This window comes from Chiroxiphia lanceolata, chromosome 10 (assembly GCF_009829145.1).
Source record: "Chiroxiphia lanceolata isolate bChiLan1 chromosome 10, bChiLan1.pri, whole genome shotgun sequence".
NCBI lineage: Eukaryota > Metazoa > Chordata > Aves > Passeriformes > Pipridae > Chiroxiphia > Chiroxiphia lanceolata.
Genome location: NC_045646.1, coordinates 18419306 through 18445927, shown reverse-complemented (window position 1 = coordinate 18445927; position 26622 = coordinate 18419306). Strand labels below are relative to the sequence as shown.

The 26622-nt window shown below is 44.7% G+C and overlaps 1 protein-coding gene across 1 annotated transcript in view; it reads right to left on the bottom strand.

The window, feature by feature from the left end:
* Positions 1 to 24435, bottom strand: part of EPHA4 (EPH receptor A4) — a 106504-nt gene extending 82069 nt beyond the window's left edge. The window contains exons 1-3 of the mRNA XM_032697836.1: positions 24307 to 24435; positions 23333 to 23400; positions 18297 to 18960 (exon numbers count right to left, since the gene is read on the bottom strand). Of these exons, the coding sequence (XP_032553727.1) occupies positions 18297 to 18960; positions 23333 to 23400; positions 24307 to 24397 (823 nt within the window). The 5' untranslated portion in view covers positions 24398 to 24435. The remainder of the gene's footprint in view (positions 1 to 18296; positions 18961 to 23332; positions 23401 to 24306) is intronic.
* Positions 24436 to 26622: the final 2187 nt, after the last annotated feature.

The window sequence follows — 26622 nt, the reverse complement described above, 5'->3', positions numbered from 1 at the left end:
CACACTCTGCGTGGCTTTATCAATCCCACTCTCTAAAGACAATTAAGTAGGCACTGTCCACTCGCATCTTAGAGGCAAAGCACATCCCTCCTGGCAGCAAAAAAGCTAAATATTTTCCAGTGGGTTTAAAAAAAAACAAACCCAAGCCAAAAAAAACCCCAACTAACCAAACAACCTCCACCCAACTGCAGAAGGGAACAAACACTATGTAAACTCCTAATTTTTGCCTTTAAAACCTGTCTCATTACTGGGCGGACAGCCCTGCTCTTTCCATCCTGCCCTCTGCACTGCCAATGGAATACTGCTTGCAATTTGTATGTGATTCAGACTTAGAAGATCATTCTCATTCTAGATTTGTACCCAGCTGAAAAGTTTCAAAGATGTTGTAAGATTCAATACAATAGAACAACTGTCCTTGGTCTCCCACCTAACAAGGCTTTTTTAGTGTTTAAAATAACCAATATGCATTCCATGCATATTTAACCACATCTTTGTATTGTTTCTTTATAAAGACAACTTTGGCCCTCACAAAAGAGGCTGTTCATGGTCTTAGGTAATGCAGAGTATATTAATTGGGCAATACCTCACACTTATTTTGGAATGCTAATTCGGACAAACCCTGGCTCTCACTGCACTGACTGTCACTTGCTGACTCTTTAGAGGGGTGGCAGTGAATTAGGAGCACAACAGCACGTTTGTGAGGTGAATTTCAAGCATGCATGGGTGTCACAATATGGCTTAAGCAGTGACCCCGAACCACCAGAGCTGACAGGTTGAGATTTAACAACTTAGTTTAGGTGGTAGAAGTCATCAGCAGTTTGGGATCAGCTTTTAACTTTGGATGGAGGAAGAGAGTTCAAAAATTAACTAGATACTCCCTGCCAATATCCATCACCAAGCCTCTGCCAGCAATGAAGCAGCTCTTATTCACTGCTTATGCAGCTCATATCAAACTTATACCTCAAACTCAGGACATTAATGAGTCCATGCTACATAGTAATTTGGGACACCACCTGCCTTTAGAAAATACAAGCAGGATGTTTAAGCAAATGAAAATGTCTATGAGCCAGAAACCTCCACAGCCTGAGTTTGAACAGAGGAGCTCAAAGCAGCCAAGGATTTGCATAGATGCGACTGCACCCTTCCCTCCTGCTCACCTGAAGCCATTCCTGAGGCTGTGCCCTGAGCCATGCCTAGAGGAAGGCTGAGGAGGGAAAGTCGAGCATGGCTCAAACACCACCCTGCAGTACAAGGTACCCTCTGAAGCTGGAGATTGCTCAAGGAGCCCACGGCTCCAGGACTGAATGAGGCAGCCTCAGGCTTCTTCTGGTGTGTACTCATTGGCACTGGCTTCTCAGGGCCATAGATCCTACAGAGCCCTCAGCACTTGCCCTTGGGATTGCAGGCGCTGACTCAGCAAGGCTCTGGGCTCTTCAGGCTGAGAGCAGCCCTGTGAGAAAAGGCAGGGCTTTACAGCACTTCCAAATCCACTTTTTAGCAAACTCTGGTCCAGAGCCCCACTCCTCCCCTCCCCTTCTGGACCAGAACTAGTGCTAATCAACTTCCTATGCTATCCCCTTAGCAGTTTAAGTACATCAATTTGCCTGACTTACTTTGTCCCAGTAAAGCCAGCAGCAACTTACCATGGCTTACAATGTTACCTCCCCTTACACTGCCTTAAGGCACCACTGTGTTGTCTTTCCTCTCTCTTGAAATGAATCTTTGTTTAATCAACACGAAATTAAACGCAGAGAACCAGAAAGACCCTCCTTGCCTTTAAACACTTTCCACTGAGGACAGACAAATATTTTTGGTGACTGATATTTTTAAGGTTTGGGCAATCGCATGTGAGTTTACAAAAGACCCCTTTCAGATTTTGATTATTTATTTGCTTCTTTCTTACACAAATAGATGCACTGAAACAAAGACAGAGCTCTGACCCCAGCTGGGTGGCAGGCACCTTCCTTGCCTGACACTCGCCCAGCCGTGAGCCATTGTGGCTCAGGTGAGGACTTTTGGCAATGCCACCTCCACTCAGCTGACACATCCTTTCTCACTGCTCCGTGAACGTCACTGCTGACCCCAGCCCTTATTTCCTGCTACTCCCTCCCTGTTGCAATGACATTCCCAGCAAGAGCTTTAAATAACAGCCTGGGGTATAAAAGGAGTGACTAACTCTTTACATTTCCAGCCATATGCAGTGATCTCCTAACAGGCAAGAGCACTGGCAAACCCTTCCTGCAAAACTCTATTTAGCAGACATTTTTCTGTGGAAAGATGCTCATAATCATATCTTAGGACAATTAGAAACACAAATTGTTTTTACCTTTCTCCTCCCAGCCACTGGCTGGCTGTGCCCTTGAAGTACAAGCCAACACAGCCAACACAGACAGGTAGGACCAGCTGCTGCAGGGAGTGGGGCTGAGGCCCTGGGGGATGAGACCTCAGCTCAGCCTGCTGGGATTCAGCAGGATCGCTCTGCAAATGCAGGCTCAGGCAGGAACTGCTGGGTCAGAACTGGATGAAACTAAACAGATAAGAAAGCCTGACTTTTAAATGGGGAAGAGCATCCCAGTGGCCAAGGCAGGTGACAACCCAAGACCTGAATATGCTGCTCTCATAAGGGTTCAGTGCTCTTCAGACAGGAGTAACTGGACAGGTATAGGGAGCAAAGTACCCACCTCACATGATAAAGTGAGGTCCTAATATGAAATAGAGTCACTGTAAATGTGTCATACTTTATTGCCTTGATATTGCAGACTCCCATGAGAGCATTACAGTAGTCTTTAGGATTCTAAGAAACTTCAAACTTTTGATACTAAAATCAGTAGGATCTCTCAGCTAAAAAATACACTTCCAGTTTTATTACAAACTTAAAACTTTTGTGATTTGCTAGCATTCATATAATTCAAAGAACAGTCTTTCTCTGGCACTTCCCTAAGCTCAGGAATTTACACTAGTAAACAAAATGAGTGTTGTAGGTTGAAGTTACTCTTTGATCTGGTAAATAAACCCATAGTAAATTCAGGTTCAATTAAGTATTTAAATTTATGACATCTACAGTGCTCTAACAAGTTAGTGACAAATGCCAGTTTCATATAGAAAACATGTATTAACATGCACAAGGTACAAAAAAGACAAATCAATTGGTTCTAACAGATGTATCAAAATGTACTTTGGCAGTTTTATAAAGTCTTTTATACGTATTTGTCAATACATTTGATTGCAGTTGCAGATACTATTAACAACCCACTATTACAGAGAAATTGCTAGTTTCATACCTGAAAAGTAAAATTTGCTTTACTGATACTTGTGTGTGTGCACTTACATGCATATTCAGCAATGTAGTCATTGTTACTCCTGAAATTTCATTTGCATGCAAAATACCTCTGGTGCAAATTACCAATAACATAAGGGAGCCCATGAAATGTTAAAGACTTCAAAGGATGAGAGAAAAAGTATTTGCATTTTGGGCCTGATCCAAAGCACATTAAAGTAAAGGGGAATCTTTCCATTGGCCGCAACAGATGTTCTGACTCGAGGAAGTTTTGATGCAAGTTATTGACATAACAGTAGACTAGCAAGACCACAAAATCCACTATCTGAAGAAACCGAAAGTCAACTTTGCTACATACTGATTTACTGCTTTTCATCATGGCAGTTGTCTCTCAGTTTCTCCCAGGACAGTCTTTGCTGCCTCTCCTGTTGTCCCCAGCACATCTTTCTGTTCAGGAACCCACATTTATTCCAGCTTTTACACCTACACTTTCTTTTCTCTTGTTCATGGCTTTTAAATTCTTTCTCAGTCTGCAGATACGTAACTTCCTAATACTGTTGTTTAATTCCACAAAAGTGACATAGGAGACAAGTATCTATACAGGTCAACATAAAAACTGTCAAAATCTGGTTTGATAGATCACTACCTATAGAGCATACAGATATCAACTGCTTTCAGTCTTTAAAAAAACTCCTAGTGGGTCTCATAACAAAAGTAAACTGCTAGCTGCTCTCATCTGTTTGAGAATAATCAGCTTAATCAATGTTACTTCAGCAATCTCTGCTCTACTCTATCAATGTTTTACTGCAACTTTTCATATTGCATGAACATGATAATCCCTTCTATACCACCAGAAAAAACCTCTTCACGTAAAGGACAGGAAGCACAGTGTGGTAAACGAAAACAAGTGACTGGACTTGTAACAGTGCAGGTACCACGTAGAGAAATAACAACAAGTTTATTTAAATAAGCTTGAATAATTTATTCCTTTTAGGAAGGACCATTTTTCCTGGCATGACCCAAAAAGAAATGAACTAGTAAAAGGAGCATTTCTCTAGCAGAAACGTTATTAACAAATGCCATAGCTATTCTAGGTGTGTCACCAGTAAGCAAAATCAAACCCACTGCAATAAAACCAAAAAAAAAAAAAAAAAAGTACTAGGACATAGAGTACATTTTTCTTCCGCTCTATATTTCAAAATCATAAGGACTCCTCATATTTCATGGTAAAAGGTTTTATTTCTTGGTTCCTGCAGCTCAGGTAATGATATCGTAATTCAAAGGTGGTGTAAGGCTCACTATAGCTCTGACCTCGTAAACAATTTTAATATCCCTTCTCCTCATCTCAACAGATATAGGACTGCACCTGAGCTGCCAATATCTCCTCAGTAGTTACCTGTTTATTCAACTTCTAAGCGAGCACATGTGCTGCACATTAAAACCAACCTGGATGCAAAGAGAAGGCTTCCATCTGCGTGAAAGGGCCATCTTTCAACAAATATCTCAGGTGCATGGGAGGAAATGCAAAATTAAGCCAAAACACAGCACAGACCCACAAAGTAAGGCACACAGCACCACACCTCCTATGTGCATCTGCTCTGGGCCACTTGAAGTGTCAGAGATAGTGTGCTGCTCCTGAGCGATGGGAGCCGTTCTGCTGCAAACAGGGGTGGAGGGAGAACCCAGGCAGAAGCAGCATTTGTGCTCCTCTTTCCAGGTGAGCCACTAAGGGGCAAAGCTCTTCAAGGCACCACAGCACCCCTGTCACACTGTATCATTCCACAGGCTCAGATAAGGATGGAACACCAAGGCCAGCAAAACAAACCAGCTTCGAAGCTCTTATGTAGAGCCAGGATGTGTTGGAAAAGCCACGGCCTGTTCAGTGTCCCTCTGCAAAGGACTGGAACAAACTGATACAGGGGTATGCAAGGTGCCTAAGGAATGTTCTGCTTAGCTGAAACTAGCTGGTTAAACTGGAAAACTGAAACGCACAGCAAGAGCTTAGCAGCCAAAAGACCTCTTCAGACTGAAACAGTTTCTCCTGAAGGAAAGAGGTCAGGAGACAGTATGATCAAGTCTCTGTTTCTAGGTCAGATCTCAAGAGCTACGTTTCTGCTGTAAGACAATGGGGATCCGATAACAACTGTACAAGAGCACTTACCACAGGAGATGAGGATGGAGATGATCCCAGTTAGTCCATTCCCCAGCCCCACAGCAGGATAACCTGTACTTAAACAATGCTACTAGATGTCTAACTTCGAAAATCCTCTGATACAGAGATTCCCCCACATCCCTGGGCAATCTGCACTGGCATTAAAGATCCCTGTAATTATGAATTTATTTTTTTTTTTAACTTGGGTCTTGCCTAATTTTCTGGTTTTGTATTTTAAGTCCATTATTTCCTGCCCTGTTATCACCTCCATTTTTACAGCCACCTTCTACACACTTCTGGTTAAAGAAGAAAGGTAAGAGATATTTCAAGGTATCTTCAAATTTAAGCAAGTCCAACTTTGAATGCCTAAAAGTGAGCTGGACAGAAAGCACTAACACAGGCAAAAGATGCCTTAGTCTCTTAAGCCTGCTTAAAGGCTACAAATCCATCAATCAAGGTCTGGACTATTTAAAAACCCACTGCCTAGTATTTCAATTATTTCTTTCTGGAATAAGGCCAAAATACACTTGTGGATGTGAATAGGTAAAACAGAATCCACTACTTTGTGAAAAACCTCTAAGGAACAAATTGAAAAGTGCTCTCAAAAATTTATTTCCCCTTACCACATGTACTTATTTGTTATCGAAGCTCTGCCTGCAAGATTCATGATGCTGTGCTCAGGGCAATAAACAATTTATTTTGAGAAACCATGTACAGACTGAATGAAGATATAGAAATTACAATCTAACACAGAAAGAGGCAGGTCAGATCAACACTGGGATATCTAGATAGTATCTCTATAGAGCATCAGCAATGCTTAATAAATTTAAATTTATACCACACTTCTGGCTCTTTGGAAGGTTTTAACATAAAAAACTGCAACAAAAAAAGTATCTGGCAAAGGACAGAGGTTATTTTCCAAAAATAGTCGTGAGGTCTGATTTTCTTTTTCGTTAGCACAACTCATCCATAGCCTCATTACGTGTCTTACAACTTCCTTTCACAAAATCAGTGAGAGCAGTGGCATCAATCAGGTCTAGGTCTCCAGACTGTGGAAAAACTGCTGGGCGATATTAAGAGCCTTTTTCTGATTCCTGCCAACACTATGGCAGGGGAAAGGAGGAGCTTTCATCCTTTTAATCATAAAGAACTGTAGGTAAGTTGTCAGAGAATCTTCATATTCACTTCAGATTGTTTTATAATGGGCAAATTCTGCCCTCCTCTATACTCTGACAACCCCTACTAACTCTGAGTGACACAGGTATAGTATTTGACCTAATTGCATTTTAAAGCCCAAATAAGCTTCTTGCATTCTAAACTGAGACAGACAACTTTTTTTTCTTTGCCCTACCCACAAGTCCCTGTGACACAATACTTCTGACACATTGCAAATTTCTGAAGTATTATTCCTTCCAAACAAATATCTTCCTTGTTATTTAGCCAGGCTGAAGGGCAGTTCACCGTCATTTATGGCAGAGGCACAGAGAGGTGGGAATAGCAATTACTCAGCATTTGTTAAAGCGACGGCCTCACCTTTAATAATTGCACAGTCACATTTCTTTCCACAGGGTCAACGAGAACTCCGGAAGGGAGACTTGCTGATTGACACAAATATGTTTGTATTTCAAAGGGCAAACTACAAAGTCAAATACAAGGCAATGTTTGCACAAGAGTTAACTCTGTCATTCGGCATTCTCAAAGAGCTCAACAATCCCACGGAAAAATGTCTCTCCTTTGCTACAGTACATTTTTAACTCAAACTGTAATACAGGTGTATGGAGAGGTCAAATTAGCATGATTGCTGCAGAAGGCTAGCTAAGCACACAACCACAGGAAAGAGGAGTTAGTGGTGACCTTTAAAGGACCAGAGCAATACAGTGGGCAGAGCTCCTGCCCCCCAGCATCCCCACAGTGAACTGGCAGCAGCTGAACAGTCAGCACAAGTTAGAGCAACATGGTTCTCTAACTGCATAGACAGACAAACCAATGTCCAACCAAACAGGAAAGACAGAGAGGAGATCTCCTTCTGTACACTCTCATACTCCAATCACAGTTCATCTTGAACTAAAAGGACCAGCTCTGCACAGTCACCATCCCAGTGCAGACTAATGGGAAGGAGATGAGATAATAAGGCCAAATACTACCCTTGGGAGTGCATCACACCTGTTAAGACAAGGGCAGTTCCCTGCAGTGCTGGATCAGCCCCATGGTGCCCCTCCACCAGCCTCAATCACAGCCGGTGCTGCTCTTTCACAGTGGACAAGATCTCCCGCCCCCCTCTGGAGCCAGCTGCCCTCCTTGAAACTGCTGCAGTCACGCTCCTTCCCCTTCTGCTGTGGGTGACTGTAGGTGGATTTTGTTCTCTTCTCTCACAAATTAAAGAATCCTAAAACTATAAACACATCCTTTCACAGTGCCCACAACCCTTTGAGCTCACTTTCCCAAGCTATTGGGTGTGTTGAATTCAAGGTTACCAAGAATATTAATTCTGGGCATACTGAAACTGGGCACTGAGAGCATGTCTTCAAAGAGCCACTGAGAACTTTAAGGTGAATCAACTAAATGGATAAAGGATCTGCACATGGGTAGATTCAGCAAAAAAGGATGGAAACAGTCTTGTGGGTAATTAGTGATGTACCTTAAGTTATGCTCACTGACTTCACTCCTTTAGTTGATTGCTTTCAACTTTCCTCCTCACACAGACAAGCCTTTGAACCTCAAAGCATTACAAAACTGTGTACATTATCAGCCATGTCTATATGCATGTGTGTTGTACTCAGCACCCACTGAACTGTCACGTCCAGCCTAAAGTATTGGATCCAGTGTTTTCATATTGTATGAATTTTTGGAAGTAGTCCAAATTTGGGTAGCCTGACAGAAATACATCTGGGAGTAGCACAGCACAGTTTCTAATGTGCTATGGGAATGACTTCAGCAACAAACCTCAAAAAAAGTTCCTTCACATTAAGTGTAACTATTGCTACTCTGAGATTAAATATTACCTGGAAATTACTCTCATTAACTGCAGAGTCCTTGATTAATGAGCAGGTGGAGTGCACATAGGGACCTGGTCCTGATTTCAGCTGTCTTATTAGCTCTACCCTGGACACTACTGATCACCACAAAAATAAATGAGGAAATCCAAGAACTAATTACAAGTGGACAAAATGTGTCAACCTAATAACTGTGTTACGGGACTTCAGAGATTAAGGGAAGGCTGGCAGATGTGCAAGATGCAAACACCAAAGCCACTAAAAAGAAACAGCAACAGAACTCTGTTATCTTCTCACGTCTCTGGTGTGCGAGACCGCAGGAAGCCTCCCAAGAAAGAGTCTCCATTTCAGAACAGCTCCACAGCCATCTTGATTACTGCAATCATTTGTTCATTATTTTAACACTGATGGCCACAGGAGGAACCTTCAATGCTTCCCCCCGACTCCCAATCCCACAAGCAGGGGCTCTCTCTCCCACCAGACACTGAGAACTGCCCCAAGGCCCCAGGGAGGCCGGCATCAGGGAGTAGGAGTTTGGCAACCAGAAAGCCAAGGACAAGAGAGAGCATCCCACCTGGTGCTCCTGGAAGGTGCTGCTGCAGGTGTGCAGGCACCCAGGCTGGGGCTGCAGACCACACATGGGGGAAGTCAGAACCATCTTCTTCAGTTTGTCGGCAAACACAGCTCTATCTAAGCATCTCCTGCTATACTTATCCAGCAGCCACTGCCCCCAAGGTGTGAAACAGTAGGGACTGCCCACACACCTTTTTAATTTGTGTTTACTTGTCTCTTGAAAAAGCCCAAAGAAATCTTCTACACACCAGCTAAGTACAACAAAACCGAATACTCCAGCATCAGGAGTTCAGCCAACTTGTGCCCTACAACTGATCTCCTATTTCTCCCTACACTTTCCTTCTAATCCTGTTTATAATTACACAAGCTGTCTGATCTTTCCAAAGCTATCAATTCCCTCAAATCCATTTTCAAATTGCCATCCTTGAAAGAGCCTGGGCACTGGATCAACCAGTCTCAGCTCGACACAACCCATGCCACTATTGATGGCTCCCCGGAAATGCAGGGGTGCAGCTGGCCAGACCCCGAGCAAGGGTTCCCCAGCCCCAGCAGAGAAGAGGCAAGGGGCGAGGGGAAGGTATTGATCCGGTCCTTTTAACATGCTAATTTGCCCATTGGCTGCTTCAGTCATTGCTAGGCTGGACACTTCAAAAGGAAACTGTTTTCAAAGCAGCGATGTCTTTTTCAACAGCAGAAAACACTTAAAACTGAAAACAAATGAATTCAAGCCCCAAGTTCACAGAAGCTCTGGTTGGTATTTTTCAGCTCTCCAGACAGAAATGTTTGATGTATGGAAAGACAGACTTGTTAATTAGGGCTATTAAAATGTGGCCTGGCAAAAAGCCTCTGAGATTTAAAATAAGAAAATCCACACCCTCTAAGTGCACACTTTATTAATATAAAGATAGCCTGTATTAGTATTGAAAAAATTCAGCCATAATATCTTCAAGTGTTCCATTGATTCCCACATACACGCACACTTCACAGAAGAATAAAATGTAGCTAAAATTAAATTTCTATAATTCAATTTCTGTAATTCAGCATCAACACTGGAACACATTTTGGCCTTTCTTAGCATTGATAATGGGGAAAATAAAGGCAGTTGTTCAATCCCTTCAACCGCTGAGAACACACGATGAAGGCCAGACAAAACCCTCAGTGTGACAGAGACATTATTAAAGTATTTCAGAAAGCAGCAGCATTATTGACTAACGCCTTTGCTACCAACACACAGTTTTCAATCACTGGCTAAATACAATGTGAGGAATTGATACAATGGCAGGATTTAATTACTGGTCTGTGGAAGCACTGAAATATGTTACATACACAAGTTGTGCAGATAGAACAGAAACTGAGTGTTTCACATCCGTGTTTGTGGCTCCTATCATGCTCCTAGTAAAACCTGAGGTAAGTTGTGAAAACCAGGAGTGTTCTCCAAGCTAAGGGAGATAATGAGTAGTGGCTCTGACTCATGAGCATATTACCCTGCTTTCAAAGTGTAAAGAGACGAAAACTTGAATTTCCCTCCAAGTATGTCTTTATTTCCAAGGCTAAAGTCAGTCTTGCTTGGCAAGCAGAAGACCTGAACCCAGATGCAGCAAGAGCTTAAGTTACCAAGCTCAGTCTAGTCCTTCTCCTCTGGACCCTGACCTGAGACAGCCACAGCCCATTGAGCCCAGTGCCAGCTACACCAGCAGCACCAGCCGCATCCCTCCGTGCCCACCTGCCCTGGCACAGGAAGGAATTCGGGATGCTGCTGACCTCTAACCCCTGGCTTCAGGGGACAAAAAAGCTGCAGGAGAGAGTAGGCAAATGGGGAGAGCTGACTGTCAACCTGACATTGGTTCTGGAGCGGACAGCAGCATCAGAGCAAACTCATTCACAGAAACAAGGCATGAAGAGATAACACTAGAAAATATGAGCAAAATGGAACTTGCTTCCTTGCCACTAAATTGTCAGCTTTATGGGACTTCATGCTGAACAGTATGAAAAAAAAATCCAATTTGCTTTGAAGCACATTAGTCTAACATCCTAATTATTGTTTACATTGCCATTTGCCTTCTATTAAGAATTGAATAATTACCCAGTGCTCCATAGTTTAAAAATACAAGCAAACAGGATTATCTGGGTAATTAAGACACTGTACTGCAGCTTTGTAGTGTGGCTGTACAAAGCATTCACATATACAAGCAGAAGCAATAGTTATTGATCTCCTTAGTTCAAATAATGTTTCAGGGAGCTCCAGCACGGAGAGATGGGTCCCTCATTAGAGAAAGGTGACCAATTGCTTTTGACGAGTGAGGAGGGGACACAGGACACTAGAGTCAGTCTTCCCTCTGGTCTTATCTCAACCACAGACATCCTGCATGCCTCTGGGAAGGTTCCCTAGTTTTCCCTCCTCCAGGTGCTGCAGCACAAGAGCATCCCTCCTCCTCCTGCCCAGGACCCCACCTTTGCTCAGGCTGCTGAAACCACCGCCTCTCTGCAGCCTGAGCCATGCAGCACCATGCCCCCAGTGAATCCAAGGCCTGTTTTCCCAGCACACCTCTTTCACTGAGTTTGTATAGATTAATAATAGTGAGATTGAAACCCACCCATCTAAGGAAAAAATGAAAAGCAAACCAGTAAATGGAGTGTTTTCTAGGCATCCATGACTAAATGAGCCAAAGCAAATACCAACTGTACAGCATAGCTTCCCCCCCCCCTCCTTTTTTCCTCCAAACCTTAATAGCCCATCCATATTGTACTTTAAACAGCATGACCTCCCCTTCTGGGTGACTATTAGGACAAAAGCAAAGTTTTTGCACGTTCCTTTGTTATTTTAAAGAGCCTTTCCTCCATTTAATTATGCCACCAGGTTTCACACTGCGCAGTTTACTACCCCTGTGAAATTACCTTCAAGTTAAACACTAATTGGACATCCAACAAAAACGAAAACTCCCCACAACCATGTTTTTCCTTCTGGTTTCTTACAGGATGTAGCCCCAACACGATCGGGGTCCCAATTTCATAGCACTGATTTATAAAGACACAAAATGAAAACCAGTACTTTAAAGAAATACAGTACATTCATGCAGCATGTGTTCTAACTTATATCAATAAACCTTTCAACAAATCCATTCTGAACAAGCCTGTGTTTTGGGAGCATTTAATGAGCCTCAGCTTTATTTCAAGCCAAAGGCAATTTTAAGTAAAGTTGAAATAAAGCAAAGTTAAAAAGAAAAGAAAGCCACTAAAACCAAAAATAAAATAAAATATGGGTTCTCATATAATCATGAGGCTTAAGAAAGCAGAACTTTTCTCACAGATTATTTTCTTTCAATAAATAAAGACAGCAGAGCATTTCTGCATGTTTACTTACCCAAGTGCCGGGAGCCCCTTTTCACCACACTATAACCCTGGGCCAAAGCCACTTCTGCAGCCTGTAGAGCAAAGGGAAGGGCACTAGACCAGGCCTGAGCAGGTCCTTGGTACAAAGCAGAGAAAGTGTCCAGAGAAAGTGTAACGCTTTTTTATGCATGTGTGTGCCCAGAAGGGATCCCACCTCCTGAACCTAGTCATCCCCCAGCTGAGGATGCAGCTATAGAAGGGCTTTGTGGTGGAGAACATATAGAGGAGATGACACACAAGAACCTGCAGCCCCACCAGGCACAAGAAGCAGCACTTCTATACCCCAGCCATCATTCTGCAGAGAAGGCCAGGGTTTTGGAGCACAGCAGTCTCCCACAGGCTGGCTTGAAGCTGCAGTTTGGGCAAGAGTGACAGTCAGCCATAGTCAAGAGGAGACTTCGAGACATGAGGAGCACACTGTGCAAATATTACACTATCTCTTAAACAAAGAGATCAAAAAAAAAAAAAAAAACATAAAACCAGAATCCATTTGCATAAAATCCAAATCTTTGAGCTCTGCATAAACAGAAGGAGATTTTGGCTGGCTTTTCCAAAGGAAGCTCTTATCTCCTTTGTGAAGTGGGGAAATGGGTGTGCTACTTTGCATGAGGGTGTATACAAAAGATGTAAATGAGGAATTTGCTGCATGCAAAAGGCAAAGCTGGCGACAGCTGCCAATCCCCATTCACAGGGAGAGCCTCCCTAGTCTCTAGCAGGAGGAAGGAGAAGGGAACCAACATGTTTGCTTCCCAGGGAGGTGAAGCAGGCTCTGAATATTCATAAAATGGCCATTTAGTCATGGGAGTGTTAATTGTCTCTGATTCACAAAACTGTGTGACCTCACCTGCTCCCTGCAATATTTGAAAAGGATGTGGCATAATGGAACGAAACCAGATAAGATATTTATCTCACAAGTTTGGGGGGCTTTTTAATGCAGTCTCAAAAGACCTTAGTGTATGCTGAACATTTCTTTAATCACTTCTCACAGGCGCAATAAAGACCAAGCTCAGTGGAGCATATTATTAGACAGATAATAACCCTTACGCAGCCAAGATCTAAATACCAAACTCATCACACACAAGATGATCTGTCTGGAAAGTGTTGTTTTGCCTTTCCCCCCCCCCCCCCATAAGAACACACACAAAAACCAGAAGATGGACTGTAAGTCCCACAAAAGACTACGCGGACCTACCATGAAATTCATACCACCACAACAGCTCATCTGGCTTTCATTCTGAGGATCGTGCTTTTTACCAGCAATACACAGAACAAGGACCAGATATTGCTCCCCTGTGTACTAGCAGAAATTTTGTCAGGAATTCAGAAGGAAGCAATCCCAGCCCTTCTCCAAGCAACACATGAAGGGACAACTGTAGCTTGACTTCTGAGGAGACCAGGCAGGAGAAAAGCAATAGAGAGCCTGCAGTGACATTTAAATGGAGATTTTGAAATGCACCAGGTGGTACAAAAAAAAAAAAAAAAAAGAAAAAAATTCACAGAGGGAGCAACCCTTGGAAGATCTATTGAGCTACATGAGAACATAACATAACCAAATCAGCAGAGAAGACAACCAACTAAATTTGGTTCAGACAGACTGTGTTTCAGTATCGCTCCCAGGCCCCGCCTGGTAGCTTCCGTCTTCTCAGCTCCTTTTAAAACATAACATGTTGAGTCTATGCATTTTTTTCCCCTCTGCCAAAAATAACCAACCTGAAAAAAAAAAAAAAATCCTTCTGAAACCTCAAATCTGCATGGTCTTAGTCACCCTTCTGATTACCCTTTTGTGCAGCCAGACTGTACATCAGTGCTATTCTGACAAAAAAAAGTTATCTATGACTAAAATGGGAAAGTACACACAAATTATTTTACTTCCCCACCCCTACGAAACCCGCCATCCAAAAATCTTATCACAGAAAAACATATAATTAGACTGTACCCTTCTGATGTAAACTGAACTGCTGCTTTCAATGATCACAGCCACTCTTCAAAGCCTCTGAGATAAAAAGAATCTTATCATTCAAATTATTACTTCTTAGGGATGCTCTTATCAAAGTTCGAAGGAAAATTCTAAAAACAGCAGTGATATGAAACCAGGACTGAGCCATATTTTAAATGACACTAGATTTTCTGCCAATTGGCCAATTCACAACTCAGAAAAAGCAAGTGTAGATGAAGACAAAGCTGTTGGCTCTCATAACCTTTACAGTATCACAGTAAAAATCTCAGCTGTCTCACATATTTATACTAAATGGCAGGTCTAAAATTGAGATTTGTAATTTCACAGCATCAAAATCATCACAGATGGCTACAGTCTATTGCTTCTTTAATCTGTCTTTTCTCCCTTCCTTCTTGTCCCCCCCCCCTCCTTTGAGTAAGAAAGATACGTGTTTTATCATAAGGAAATCGTAACTAAATCCAAACCACATTATATTAATGTGTAACAAAACAATTTACATAACAATGATGAGTACAAGAGAAGTTGAAAATTACTTTATGTCTCAGCTTTGCCCTAAAGCACTAATTGCCTTAGCCTTGAGATGTGACACTAGTTGGGATAGTCATGTTCCATCAACAATATTCCACATTTATGCTCTCCTAAGTGGATAGCCATTAACACAGAACATTTGAGGGAAAATAAACAGTAACAGAAAATAAAAAAAAAAAAATCCACAACAGCAAACTGGAATTATTTTTTTTTTTTTGCATTAGGTTCACAGCTACAAGTGCATCTGTGAGCAAAGAATCAGTGCTCACCTAATATTTCTACTGATCAGGACCAATTTTGTAGAACCACTGCCATGACACACCTTTGAAACTTCCCAAATAAATACGGATTAAATACTTATCTCCTTTTCCTTCCTGCCCTGGGTTTTTGCATATGTGCATACACATGCACTTATGTATGTTCAGTAAGACAATCATCATCAATAAAATCAGCTGGAGAAAAAAAATAGCAGTCAGAGGAAGGACAGTTTTTTGTCATCATATCCAAACACCTCCATACCACCGACACAATTTTTTAAAAATCCCGTTCAAGGTCAGAAAGTCATTAACTCCCACTACAGGAATAACTTTAGATGTGAAGTGGCTTTCCATTATGCTTCCCACACACACACATCAGAAATTAAGCAAAAGCATCTCAAGGAAAATGCACTATTTAAAAATCAGGAGATTGAGTGAACTTGAAGCAGCTCACAGGACAACCCAAGTGCCAGCTGGTCTGCCCCAGCACTGTATGGCAGGGAGCAGGTCTCGGGAGAAGACACGGAATTCCAACATCAACTGTGGATCTCCCAACAAGTGCAACTGGCCTGAACTATTTCTGCCCACTGAGCTTTTGTCAAACATTTAAGATCTTAATCAACCCTAACTCTGACCCTAGGATCACAAGGGAAGATGGATGAGGAAACAGACAACCTCTGACCTTTCCTTGTATTTGTTCTGCCACAGCCAACCTACTGAAAAACAATTGAGGTGGAACCTGCTCACCAGCTCCAGTCCCAGACCAGCACCCTTTTACAGACTTTCCCAAACTCAAACTCTCTCCCCCTGCCCCCAGTCCTCTGTATCAAAACCACAGGAATCCTCCTCACTTCATCCTCCTCCTCCTCCCTTCCAAAAACCTGTCAGAGCAGAACATTTGCTAAACGATGAAGTTAAGAGGGGAAAGAAAAGGGGAAACCTCATTCAATGATGTCAAAGGCCAAACTGCTTTAACAGCCTCACTGGAAACCAGAGAGGAGCTGCACAGTTCCAGTGAGCTTCATGAATTCACCAAGAGGAACTTCCCAGTAAACTGTTCTGGCTGGAGAATGGCAAGTGTGAGAAAAGGAAACCACAAATAACCACTGATGAAATGGGTTTAGCACTTTCAAATTATGTGCTGGCTCAAATACTCTCAAAGTGACTAGCACAGGCCAACTTCACTCTGGAGAGCCCAAGAGACAGAATGTTCCTATTGCCTTTGTCAATATGGTATCACCTGATCTTCCTGTTAATTGGGAAAACAGAAAATTGGGTTTCCTAAGCCCAAACTTGCTCAGGTGCAGCTGAGACCCGTTAGGTAAGCTGACATTCATCTCTAAGGTCTAGTCCAACACTACAAAAATAAATTCAAAATGCATGTCAGTATAACCACTGCCCACCAGTAAAACCTCAAGAGATTTCCCCTCAACAACACAGGATTTGTTAGGCAATTAGCTCATCACGTCTGGGCCACTGACGCTGAAAAATGGTAGATCTGTGTCAATCAGAGTGACCCAGTGCTGACCTAATAGGCCTTTAGGAGAAAGCAGAATAATCCCTGTGCAATAAACCAAGATGTGCTCCCCCATTCACTTCCTCCTCTCAGAAGCCAGGCTGTAAATGTGTCGAGAAGCTTTGCCCAGAAGTTATTGAGCTATTAAGAGAGTAACAGTATCTCCACAGCCACCAAGGGCTCTCCTCACATCACCCAGTCAGTACCACAGCCACAGGTTCACACATCTCACAATAAACAGGTTTTCAAGTTTCCATCTCACTGGATTAAAAAAAAAAAAAAAAGAAAAACCTGACTAATTTACCCCATAGAGGATGCCCTGTCATTTTGCTGCTCACCTTTCAGTTCTCTGTACAGCCCATACCAATTTTATTTCCACTATATCATACCTAAGCTCTTGTCATATAGCAAAAACTCTAGAAATTAAGGCTGAAGTTTACACTTAGTGCTTCTTTCCTAACAAAGCTTAATTTCAGCACATATTGCTGAACTTCATATTGACTGTAGATTAGTGTTCAAAAGAAATCAAGTAAGACATTCAAAAGACACCATTCTCTTAGGAGTCCAGCCCAAGAGCTGTCAGTTACTTGCCTCGCTAACTTGTGCTTAGTCTCAAGATCAGAAAAAAAGAGCTCATGAAAAGCACACCAAGAAGATGTAAGGCAATTGGTTCCAAAAAACCTTTTCTAAAAGCATGGTTCCAAATCCCCTAAGGAGCTGAGCACCTTCAATTCAGCACCAGGCAAAATTAAGCTCACTGACCTGTGCAAGAATCCATTTAAGTCTGATCTTAATTTATGCTTACATGAGCAAGAGTTTAGCAGCAGAGGCTAAAGATATTTTATTTATAAACTCTCTTCTCTTCTTCCCTAATCTTTTACAACTTCTTTTTCCAGAAAAGGGAGGTGTAGAGAATATAGGTATTGAGGTTTTTTCTTTTAGGAGAATCTGTCTTTTATACAGACTTTAATCCCCAATTCTGCAGCACACAGGATGGTCTGTGTGTGTGTGTGTGTGTGTGTGTGTGGGAGGGTGGGGTGGAGACTTCTAGCATTTCTAAGAGTATCCTAGCACCTCTATTATTTAACTGACAATAGAGACTCTCTGAGAAATGAAAATATTTAACAAAGGCAGCAGTGTCAAATATCAAAGGGTATTTAGTGCTAAAAATTTGCGACAAGTAAAACACCAAAGACTTCCACTTCCCAAAGCAGGAAAGTAATCCAGCTAAAACTCCTGTCCCTGCCTCCCAGACTGGTTCTTAACCCACTGCATTATCCAAAGGAGACTTTGCCAAAATTTCCTGTGCTTAACAAAGTTCACTTGAAAGATTTGTCTCTTCAAACAACGGTAGCTCAACTGCACCGTTATGTAGTCATTCACATTTCAGTGACTATCATGAGCCAAATAAAATTTAGGCACCTGCTAGAAAACGTGTTTCACCTTCTGCCCATTATGGCAGTATCATTTGTTTTACATTATGTAATTCTTAGCCTTGCCACCTGGAGCTATTGGACTTCTTCATTAAACCCCTCTGTCCCACCAAATCCCATGTGGCTGTTAATTACTGGCTTTACTCCATTTACTCTCATCTCTGATTCAATTATGCATTCAACTAAGCCCTAATGAAGAGTACAATATGGCTCATCCTACCTTGGCATTCACCATTGCGTTCTTCATAGCCAGCATTGCACAGACAGTTGCCAATGGGCACCAGCCATTCGCCATCTGCCCCACAGTACATTTTTGGCACATCCTTCTCTTCTGAGTTGTTGACACAGGAGCCACGAACCTCCACCAGAGAGGATGTATCAGCCCCAGTAATGGTGTCTGGAAACTGTGCCAGGTTCCGAACTGTCAACGGGCACTTCTTATAGAAGACACGAACAGAGACCAAAGCAATGCAGGCACCGACATCCTGAAAAGCCAAATAAAACCCTTTCTTGCTGAGTGGTCCTACATCCCGTATCTCTGTATTCAGCTTCATGATCCTGTCTCCAATGTCCACCTGGGTGAAGCTCTCATCAGCAGCAATGGTATCGATCTTGGCAAACTGGCTCTCTCGAATAAAACGCTCCTTATCATTGTTTGATTCATAGTAATAAAGGTTGAAAGTCTCTTTGCAAGTTCCCATGACGCCCGGCAGGCTGTTGCAGTCTCTGAGTGTGAACTTGATTTCAATATAAACCCTTTGAGCCCCCTCACGGGGAATCCAGTCAGTTCGTAGCCAATTATTCTGACTGGGCTCCATCACATTGCAGACTTGATAGGTGCGGATTGGAGTGTTCTTCTCATCCATAATGCTTACTTCCTCCCACTGCAGAGAGGAAAAGGGGAAGAAAAATATATATCTGTATTAAAAGGAACAACTGAGCTTCACAGCAAACAATCTGCACTTTTTCCATTAAAGGGAAACAAACAAACAGAGAAACAAAAACAAACTAGCAGACCCAGTCACAGCCAGGACCTCAACTACTTGGACATTAAAGGAAGAATCTGTTCAGGAGAAACGAGTTCCAAATCCAGTAATGCCTCAAGGAGCAAACACGTTTTAAAGGCCCTCTGAACCAATCCAAGAATGCTCCATCAACTGACTAGGTTTATTTGCACTACAGTTCAGTCCACAGGACCCTGCTTAGATTAGGGCTACATACAGGACTTCACAGACTCCCAGTGCAGAACTGGCCTGCAGTGTTTTCTCTGCAGTGGATAACATGTGGACTCTGTCTTGTACATGGGAATATCCATAGGATATAGGATGACTTGGTCACACAAAAAACATGAGACAGAGAGAATAACATCCACATTTCTGGCATCACTATCACATAGTTTAAAAATTCTTAAGCCAACTCTTATTATTTCTTAAGCTGCCAACTCCTTTCCTGGGCTACCCATATCCCAGACACTCAGCAAACAGTCTACTTCAGAGCTGGGCAGAAATAGCTGTCTACAGAGAACTGGGTCCTTGATTTGGTGGCACTTAGAGAAGGAACAACAGGTAAAGAGACAACAGCATCAGTCTACCAGTAACACCACCATAACTTCATTATCCAAGCAGAGTTTCTTACTAGTGGGAAGGCAGAAAAAGAAGAAATATTATATATCCTTTTCTGGAAGAAATGTCAGGAAACAGATACATTAATATCATCAAAAATCCAAAAAGGTTAACAGAGAGGTAAAGTGCTGAAAGATCAGGGTAACTTGCATGCTTCAAAACTGTTACACCCCTCAAATCAAGTTCAGATATCTTCAGAAGTGCCAAACTAACAGGCAACATGACTATGAAACAACAACAATACATGTAATCCAAGGAGGGTATGGAAAGAAGAGATTCGTGAGTTCAGCATGATGAACTTAGAAAAGGAAAGCACACATACTCAACAGTTCTGAAAAAAAATTGTTTTAAGTATTATCAGAAACAGAAGAAAGTTTATCACAGTGCTCTCCTGGTGGTAAGAAAAGGGAAAGTAGAGGCATTAGGGAGAGAAATCTTTCCAGAAAAAAACCCAAACCATAGCACTTCAATTTATATTATTCAATTTATTCTTCTTTTAAAAAATATTAGATAATGATATGCTGACTAGGTTTGCAGGCGATGCAATGAAGCATATAAAGTTATCCTTAGAAAACAGTAATAACTTTAAAGAGACTTCCCAGAAGTGCTTTTCAGAACTACTGAAGCCATGGCTCTGATAAACAGAAGCCTTCTTAACGTTAAAGGGCTTCTTGTATAATATCCTGCATTCTTCTCACAAAGATTGCTCTTATGCAAGTGATTTTTACTTAAAAAGCTTCCAGCTTAGCTGAATCCGTTTATAGAATGACAGCAGTTAGCACCATGAGTCACTAGGAGCAGAAAGAATAATATTTTATTTGCTGCCTAGAGATAACTGCAAATTAAAATGAAGGAGGGGGGGAAAAAATCAATACTCAGCATGTCACTCCTTTTCAGAGAAAAGGAAAAAATAAATCTTAAAAAGTCATCTATCAACGTAAGGCGTAACATGTTGTTAGTAAGAAGACAGAGTTGTTTAATTTACAGCTGCCACAGAGCTAGTTTACAGTTACAATATTGTCTTTATGATCCACCACTTTCCATTCTGCTTATCTTCAGATTGTCTATGCTACCTATATTGTGTGTGGTACAAGAGAAAGGAAGAAGCAGAGGGAAATAATACTTGTTGATGGGATTTCCTTTAGTGCATTTACACAATGGAGGATGCTGCTAGAGGATTCAATAAAGAGACCGCTGAGGTCAACAGGCAGACAGCAACTGAATTCAGCAACTTTTGCGATCGAGTTCTTAACACACCCATCTCCTGATCAACATACAAATATACAGAGTTGGGTTTATTTCATAAACACACAAACAAAAACCAAAAACAAACGTGTGTCTTTCTGACAGAGCTGAAAATAACTACAGCCCCAGATTTCCAACCACTGTAAATGACTTGTAACTCTAAGCATGTGGTCAAAGCTGTAGCTTTTTGCTTTCAAGCTGAAATTAACTTTTTTAATTCAACTCTTCCCACAGTTTGATGATGCAGAGTAAAACATTCTGGGCACAAAACCTGCTTTTCAACTGCGAAATGCAAGAGTAAATCATTAATTACATTTATAATGCAATTCATTAATTCCTCCAGGGCTACTATATATTTGATTACTGCTAGTCACTGCCAGATTACTCTGTTTATCTACAGCCCTTCTTATCCACGCAACCCTCACACCTCAGGAACAGTGTGGTACAGACCTAGAAAAATACTTTTTTTAATAGACAATAAAAGTATACACAATTAAAGAAAAACACTAAAGGACAGAATCTTCCCAGAAAGATAAAGGAGTTAGTCATTGCTGCTTGAAATAAATCTGCAGCATATGAAGTTAAAGTAAATGCTTTCCAAGCACTGTATCTCAGAGACAGGCCATATACTCTTAAATTTTTCACTACAGGCTTAAAAATAGAACACGCGCATGTAGGTTTAGTGAAACGAGTCACGTCCACAATAAGAGCACACATTTCCTTCTCAAGCTTGCATGGTGCTTTCAGAAGAAACATGGGGGAAAAGGGGGAATCCAACAGCCATTAATAAAATACAGCTGTCCTCTGATCATTGATTCTACTGCTGACTTATTAAAACTTGTATTTTAGGTCTTGTTTTAATACACAGCATAGATACCCCTTGGAGAGCCATATAAAAGGCCCTGTCTCATTAACCGACCTTTCCAGGGTGTTGGATTAACAAGGAAGCCCAACTCTCACCGAGATAGAGCTGTACCTTTCCACACTGTCAAAAGATGAGGGCAATTGCCTGCAATCTGCAGTGAATGTGCACCGTGGGCGCTGCCAGAGGCCTGCCAATCACTTCCCCACTCTTTGAAAAACCGGGTTTTGGGGATAGCACAGTGTGCTCGGGCACAAGCCGGGACCGTAGTCAAGTTCACCCAGAACAACAATGGGGGAGCAAAACAATCCCCCATTCTCCCATGTTATGGTTATTCAGAGCTTATGCATAATGCATCACCAGCCAACGCAACCTCGGATTCCTTCCGCTCACTGCTGTTTCCTTAGCTCTGCTTCTTCTAATTACGAGTGGGAACGCACACACACAAAAAAAAAAAGTAAATTTGTAGGTTTCCTGAAGAATCCAGTGCTTTGTTGTGCACAGGTCCTGATCTTTCAGCACTTTTCTTTTTCAATCACTTTGACTTTGTTACTTCTGCTTAAGGATTCTAAGCTGCTTTTGCTCATTTAATATTTAAGGGATTTGAGGGTTTTTTACATTAATGTTTAGTGTGCATTGCTGGCATTTTTCTTAAATTGTTCATTTGAAGAAAGAAAAAGCTTTTCTAATTGCTTATTTAAAAAAGTCCCATGAAGTACAGTCTCCTCCATATCCCTGCAACTCCAAAGTCCAGCATTCTTGGGAGTTTCCCACAGAAGCGCTGGGCACCCTGCAGGTCAGGGCACAGATGAGGGAGCAGCAAGGTGTCCACCCACTAATATAAAGCTAAACTAAACAAATAAAGCTACCTTGCATGCAGCTCCACTAAGCAAAGAGGCTCTAAGCCCCAGCAACGAACCTCTTATCATCACACCACCACTGGGCAGTGCATTCAAGCAACCTTCTCTTACAATTGTCTTATTTAAAAGTACATCAAAAGAAACTGCAAGGAAACACCATCAAGCACTGGGTGCTACAGTTTATCTGTTCAGAGACCTAAATAAACGATGTTTACACCCTGAAATAGGGCAATGTCCCATCACACCAAAAGGTCTATCCTGCATATTGATCCCCACTCCTTCATCCAGAAATAGAACAGCAATTGCCCTGAACATCCCCCAGCCGAGACAGTCCACAGATAAAATAATAGCAGTGAAGAATGCCAATTCAGCCGGCAGATCACATTTCTTGTTGGTATTTCAGTTTTAAATAGGCATCTAAGCCCATGCCTCAACCAATCTCCTAATTCTGAAACCTCTTTTCTGCCCTTTTGGTTTCCACTTCTTCCATGACAGAACTATCCAAAGGGAGTATAGAGTTTCTCCAACAAAGAGTAATTCACTTGGTAAGCCAAGGAAGAAATCTGACCTCCTCACCACAATCAACAATAATCGAGCCATTAGGACTCTCTGAAAGTTACTAATCACCCCCTTTACCCTTTTGATCAGATAGCGGTTTAAAACTTACCCCTCCTTCCAGGGGACTTGCTATCCACCCCAGCTCTCCCTGAACTGATCTGGAATCCAGCAAGGTAACTGCAGAAAGGTACAAATAAAACAGATTAAATTCCAGCTGCCAAGAGGCAATATTAAAATAAATCGTTTACCTGAACGTTTCCATATGTGTGGAGCACGATCGCATCCACCTTCCACTCGAAATGAAATGTTAGTTCCGACCGCGCCAATATCTTAAAACACTTGGAAAGTCTCTCAGGGGTAGGTCCGAGGAATCGCACGCTCGTTTCCCGGCGCGCCGGAGCCGCTCCCGGGCGCGGAGCGGCGCAGTCCCGGCACACCTGCGGGACACACGGAGCGCCTCCCGGGAGCGCTGGGCACCGCATCTCCCGCCGCCCGGGACCGCGACCGCACCTTGGCGATAAGCGGACAACCGGTACTTCCCGGGACCCCGGGAGGGCAGCCAAGCACCGAGAGACCTCGCGGGGGATTCCCGAAGGGACTGGTGCCCCACGCCCGCACCGCGGGACGACTGCGGGCTTCCCCTGCTGAGCCGCCTCCGGACCGTCCCGCAGAACGGGCTGCGCCCCGGCCCCGGGGAACGGCGCGGAGCCGCCGAGAGCTCCCGGGAGAACCGGTTTAATGAGCCGCCCTCGCGGCTCGGGGCCGCCCCGGCGCGGCGGCTCCGCTCCCGGGAGCGCTGCGGCCCCGCGGCCCGGCCCGGCCGGGGCAGGGACAGCGCGGGGGGACGCGCGGAGCGGGCGGCGGCCGCTCCGCCCCGAGACACCTGTGCCGGTGCCGCGGGCGGCCCCCGGAGCGCCGCTGGGGCAGCTCCGCGACCGCCGGACGGGGAGCGACTACATGGGACAGCGCGGGGCCGGCGGCGAGCGCGGCGGGGAGGGCACCGTCGCCAGCCCGGGGGCACCGAACTTTGCCCCCGGTGTCCCGCCAAGGGAGCGCGGAGCCCGGCCGCCGGCAAAGCCTCACCTTCGTTGGCGGGATAGATCCGGGAGCCGGTGACGGCCCCGCAGACGCCGACGAGGAGCGGGAGGAGGGCGCAGATCGGGACCCCGGCCATGCCGCCGCCGCGCTCCGGCCGCGCTATCCCAGCGGAATAAGTGCCTACATGGAGCGCGGCGCGCGATAGACATTGCCGGGGGGGCGGGGCCCGCCCGCCCGTCAGGCCCCGCCGCCAATCGCCGCCCGCCCCGCGCCGCGCGCCCCGCCCCGGCCCCGCCCCCGCCTCGCGCCCGGCGCGGGCAGCCGGGTCCGCGCGCTGCCGCCGGGGCGGGGGGTGCGCTCGGCGGGGGGGGGGGGGGGAGAAGCGAGGTGAGCGCGGCCCCGGGCGGGGCGGGCAGCGAGTGCGGGGAGAGGGGGCACTCACTCCGCGGGGTCCGTGACGATCACGGTGTCCCAACACAGAAACACGACGGAAAAAAGGGGAAAAAAAAAAAAGAAAAATGAAAAGTTAGGAGCGGCAGAGCGGCGCAGGAGCCGCGGCCGCCCCGCGCACATGGACCTTTCCCCGCGCCGAGCCCGGAGCGGCTCGGCGTCCCGGGAGCGTCCCGGGAGCGTCCCGGCTGCTCCCGCCGCCCCGCCCGGCCCGGCCCGGCGCCACCGTTGAGCAACAGCGCCACCTGGCGGGGGCGGCGCGCCCCGCGGTGCCGGTGCCCCGGGCGGGGGTGCGGGTGCGGGTGCGGGCGCCGGCTGCTCCCGCCGGCAGCGGCTCCCCGGGGACCGGGGAGGGCCGGGCAGCGCGGCGGCAGCCCCTGGCAGCGCTCCCTCGGCCGCAGCGGCGGAGGACAGGAGGACGCTCCCCCCCCCCCCCCGCCCGGTTCACCGCGAAATGCCAATCGTTGTCGCTTTTGTGCACCGGGGCAGCGGCCGGGGCTGGATCGGATGGTGGGAAAGCTACGGGTTCGGAACGATTCCCTCTGAACGCCAAGATCCATCGGGACGCACAGGCTCGTCCCCACCTGGGACGCGTCCATCCGAGGCAGCGCCGTGCCCGGGGACACCTGTGTTGGCCGATGCCTTTGGCTGTTCCCTGGAACCAGCGCTGTGCAGCCACAGCCCCGCTTTGCTTCGAGCGCTCCGACCACCTGGCTCTTTAAAAAATACTCTATAACTAAGTATTTACAACAAAATCGTAGGTTTTAGGAGCCTGCTAAGCCCCGGGTGGGTCAGGCAGCGTCAGTGGGCTGAGCACCGTCCTTGAACAGTCCGTACTGACAGAACTGCCCCCGGACCTGCCTGTCTGTCTGTCCGTCCGTCCTCCAGGGGCAGCGCTGCGGGACCGGGGAAACCGAGCAGCCCCCCCTCCTTCCCTCCTGGCGAGGCTCTGACCCACCGCCGCTATCGGCACCGCTGCCAGTGCCTCGGGAAGCTCCAGGAGCGGCGGTTCCCGCAGCGCCTCCCGCCCCGGGGGCCGAACCCCCCCGCGCTCCCACCCGCAGCTCAGTTTCCCGCCGATTAGCGCGGCGGTAACACTCCCCCTCCTTCACCCGTGGGTGCAGCTCCCTCGCCCCCGCAGCGCCCTCTCGGCACTCCCCGGTACTCGTGGTACTCCTCTCACCCCGTGCGGGACGCAACTCCTTCCCCGGCTGCACCCCAGAATCGGGGAATCGCACCCAGACTCCCTCTGGGATAAAACGAATCCTTGTCACTGTTAGCTTTAGGTTCCGCACAGAATTCCCGTACAAGCTCGATTACTTAAAAATACACTTTGAATGCATCTTTAAGTTTGACTAACAATCCTGTGCATCAGGAAACACATCTGCCGAGAATCAGCTGTTTTCTCTTTAAATCATTCTACTTTTTCCCAAATTCAAATCTCTGTAAAGCATAATACTTACAAATGCACTTTTTTTCTTAAAAATACAGAGTATCTTTCACGTGGTTTAATTTCAGATCAAGATCTAGGGAGGATGCATTTTATGGCTTTTAAAACTGCTTTAAGAAGGTTTATTAACACAGTATTTACAATGAGGTTCCTATAGTATACGTCTCAGTTTGTTTTCCCTTGCCTTGAACATTTCTTTTGGAGCTCCCACTGGCAGAACCTTAAAGATAACCCTGCAAAGATAGCTGAGATAGCTGGTGTGTTTTTCTCTTTCCGTGGAAAATAAATCTTTTAAGCAGCAGCTTGGATAATGGGAGTTAGAAAACAGTGCTGCACAGTCAATGCAACTGTTAAAACTTGTACTTCCTGACTTTAATTATCTACAAGAATTCTTGGCCTAATGAGGAGGAAGAAAAGGTTTAGTTCCTTTTTATTATTTACACAAAAATATAGGCAGTCCT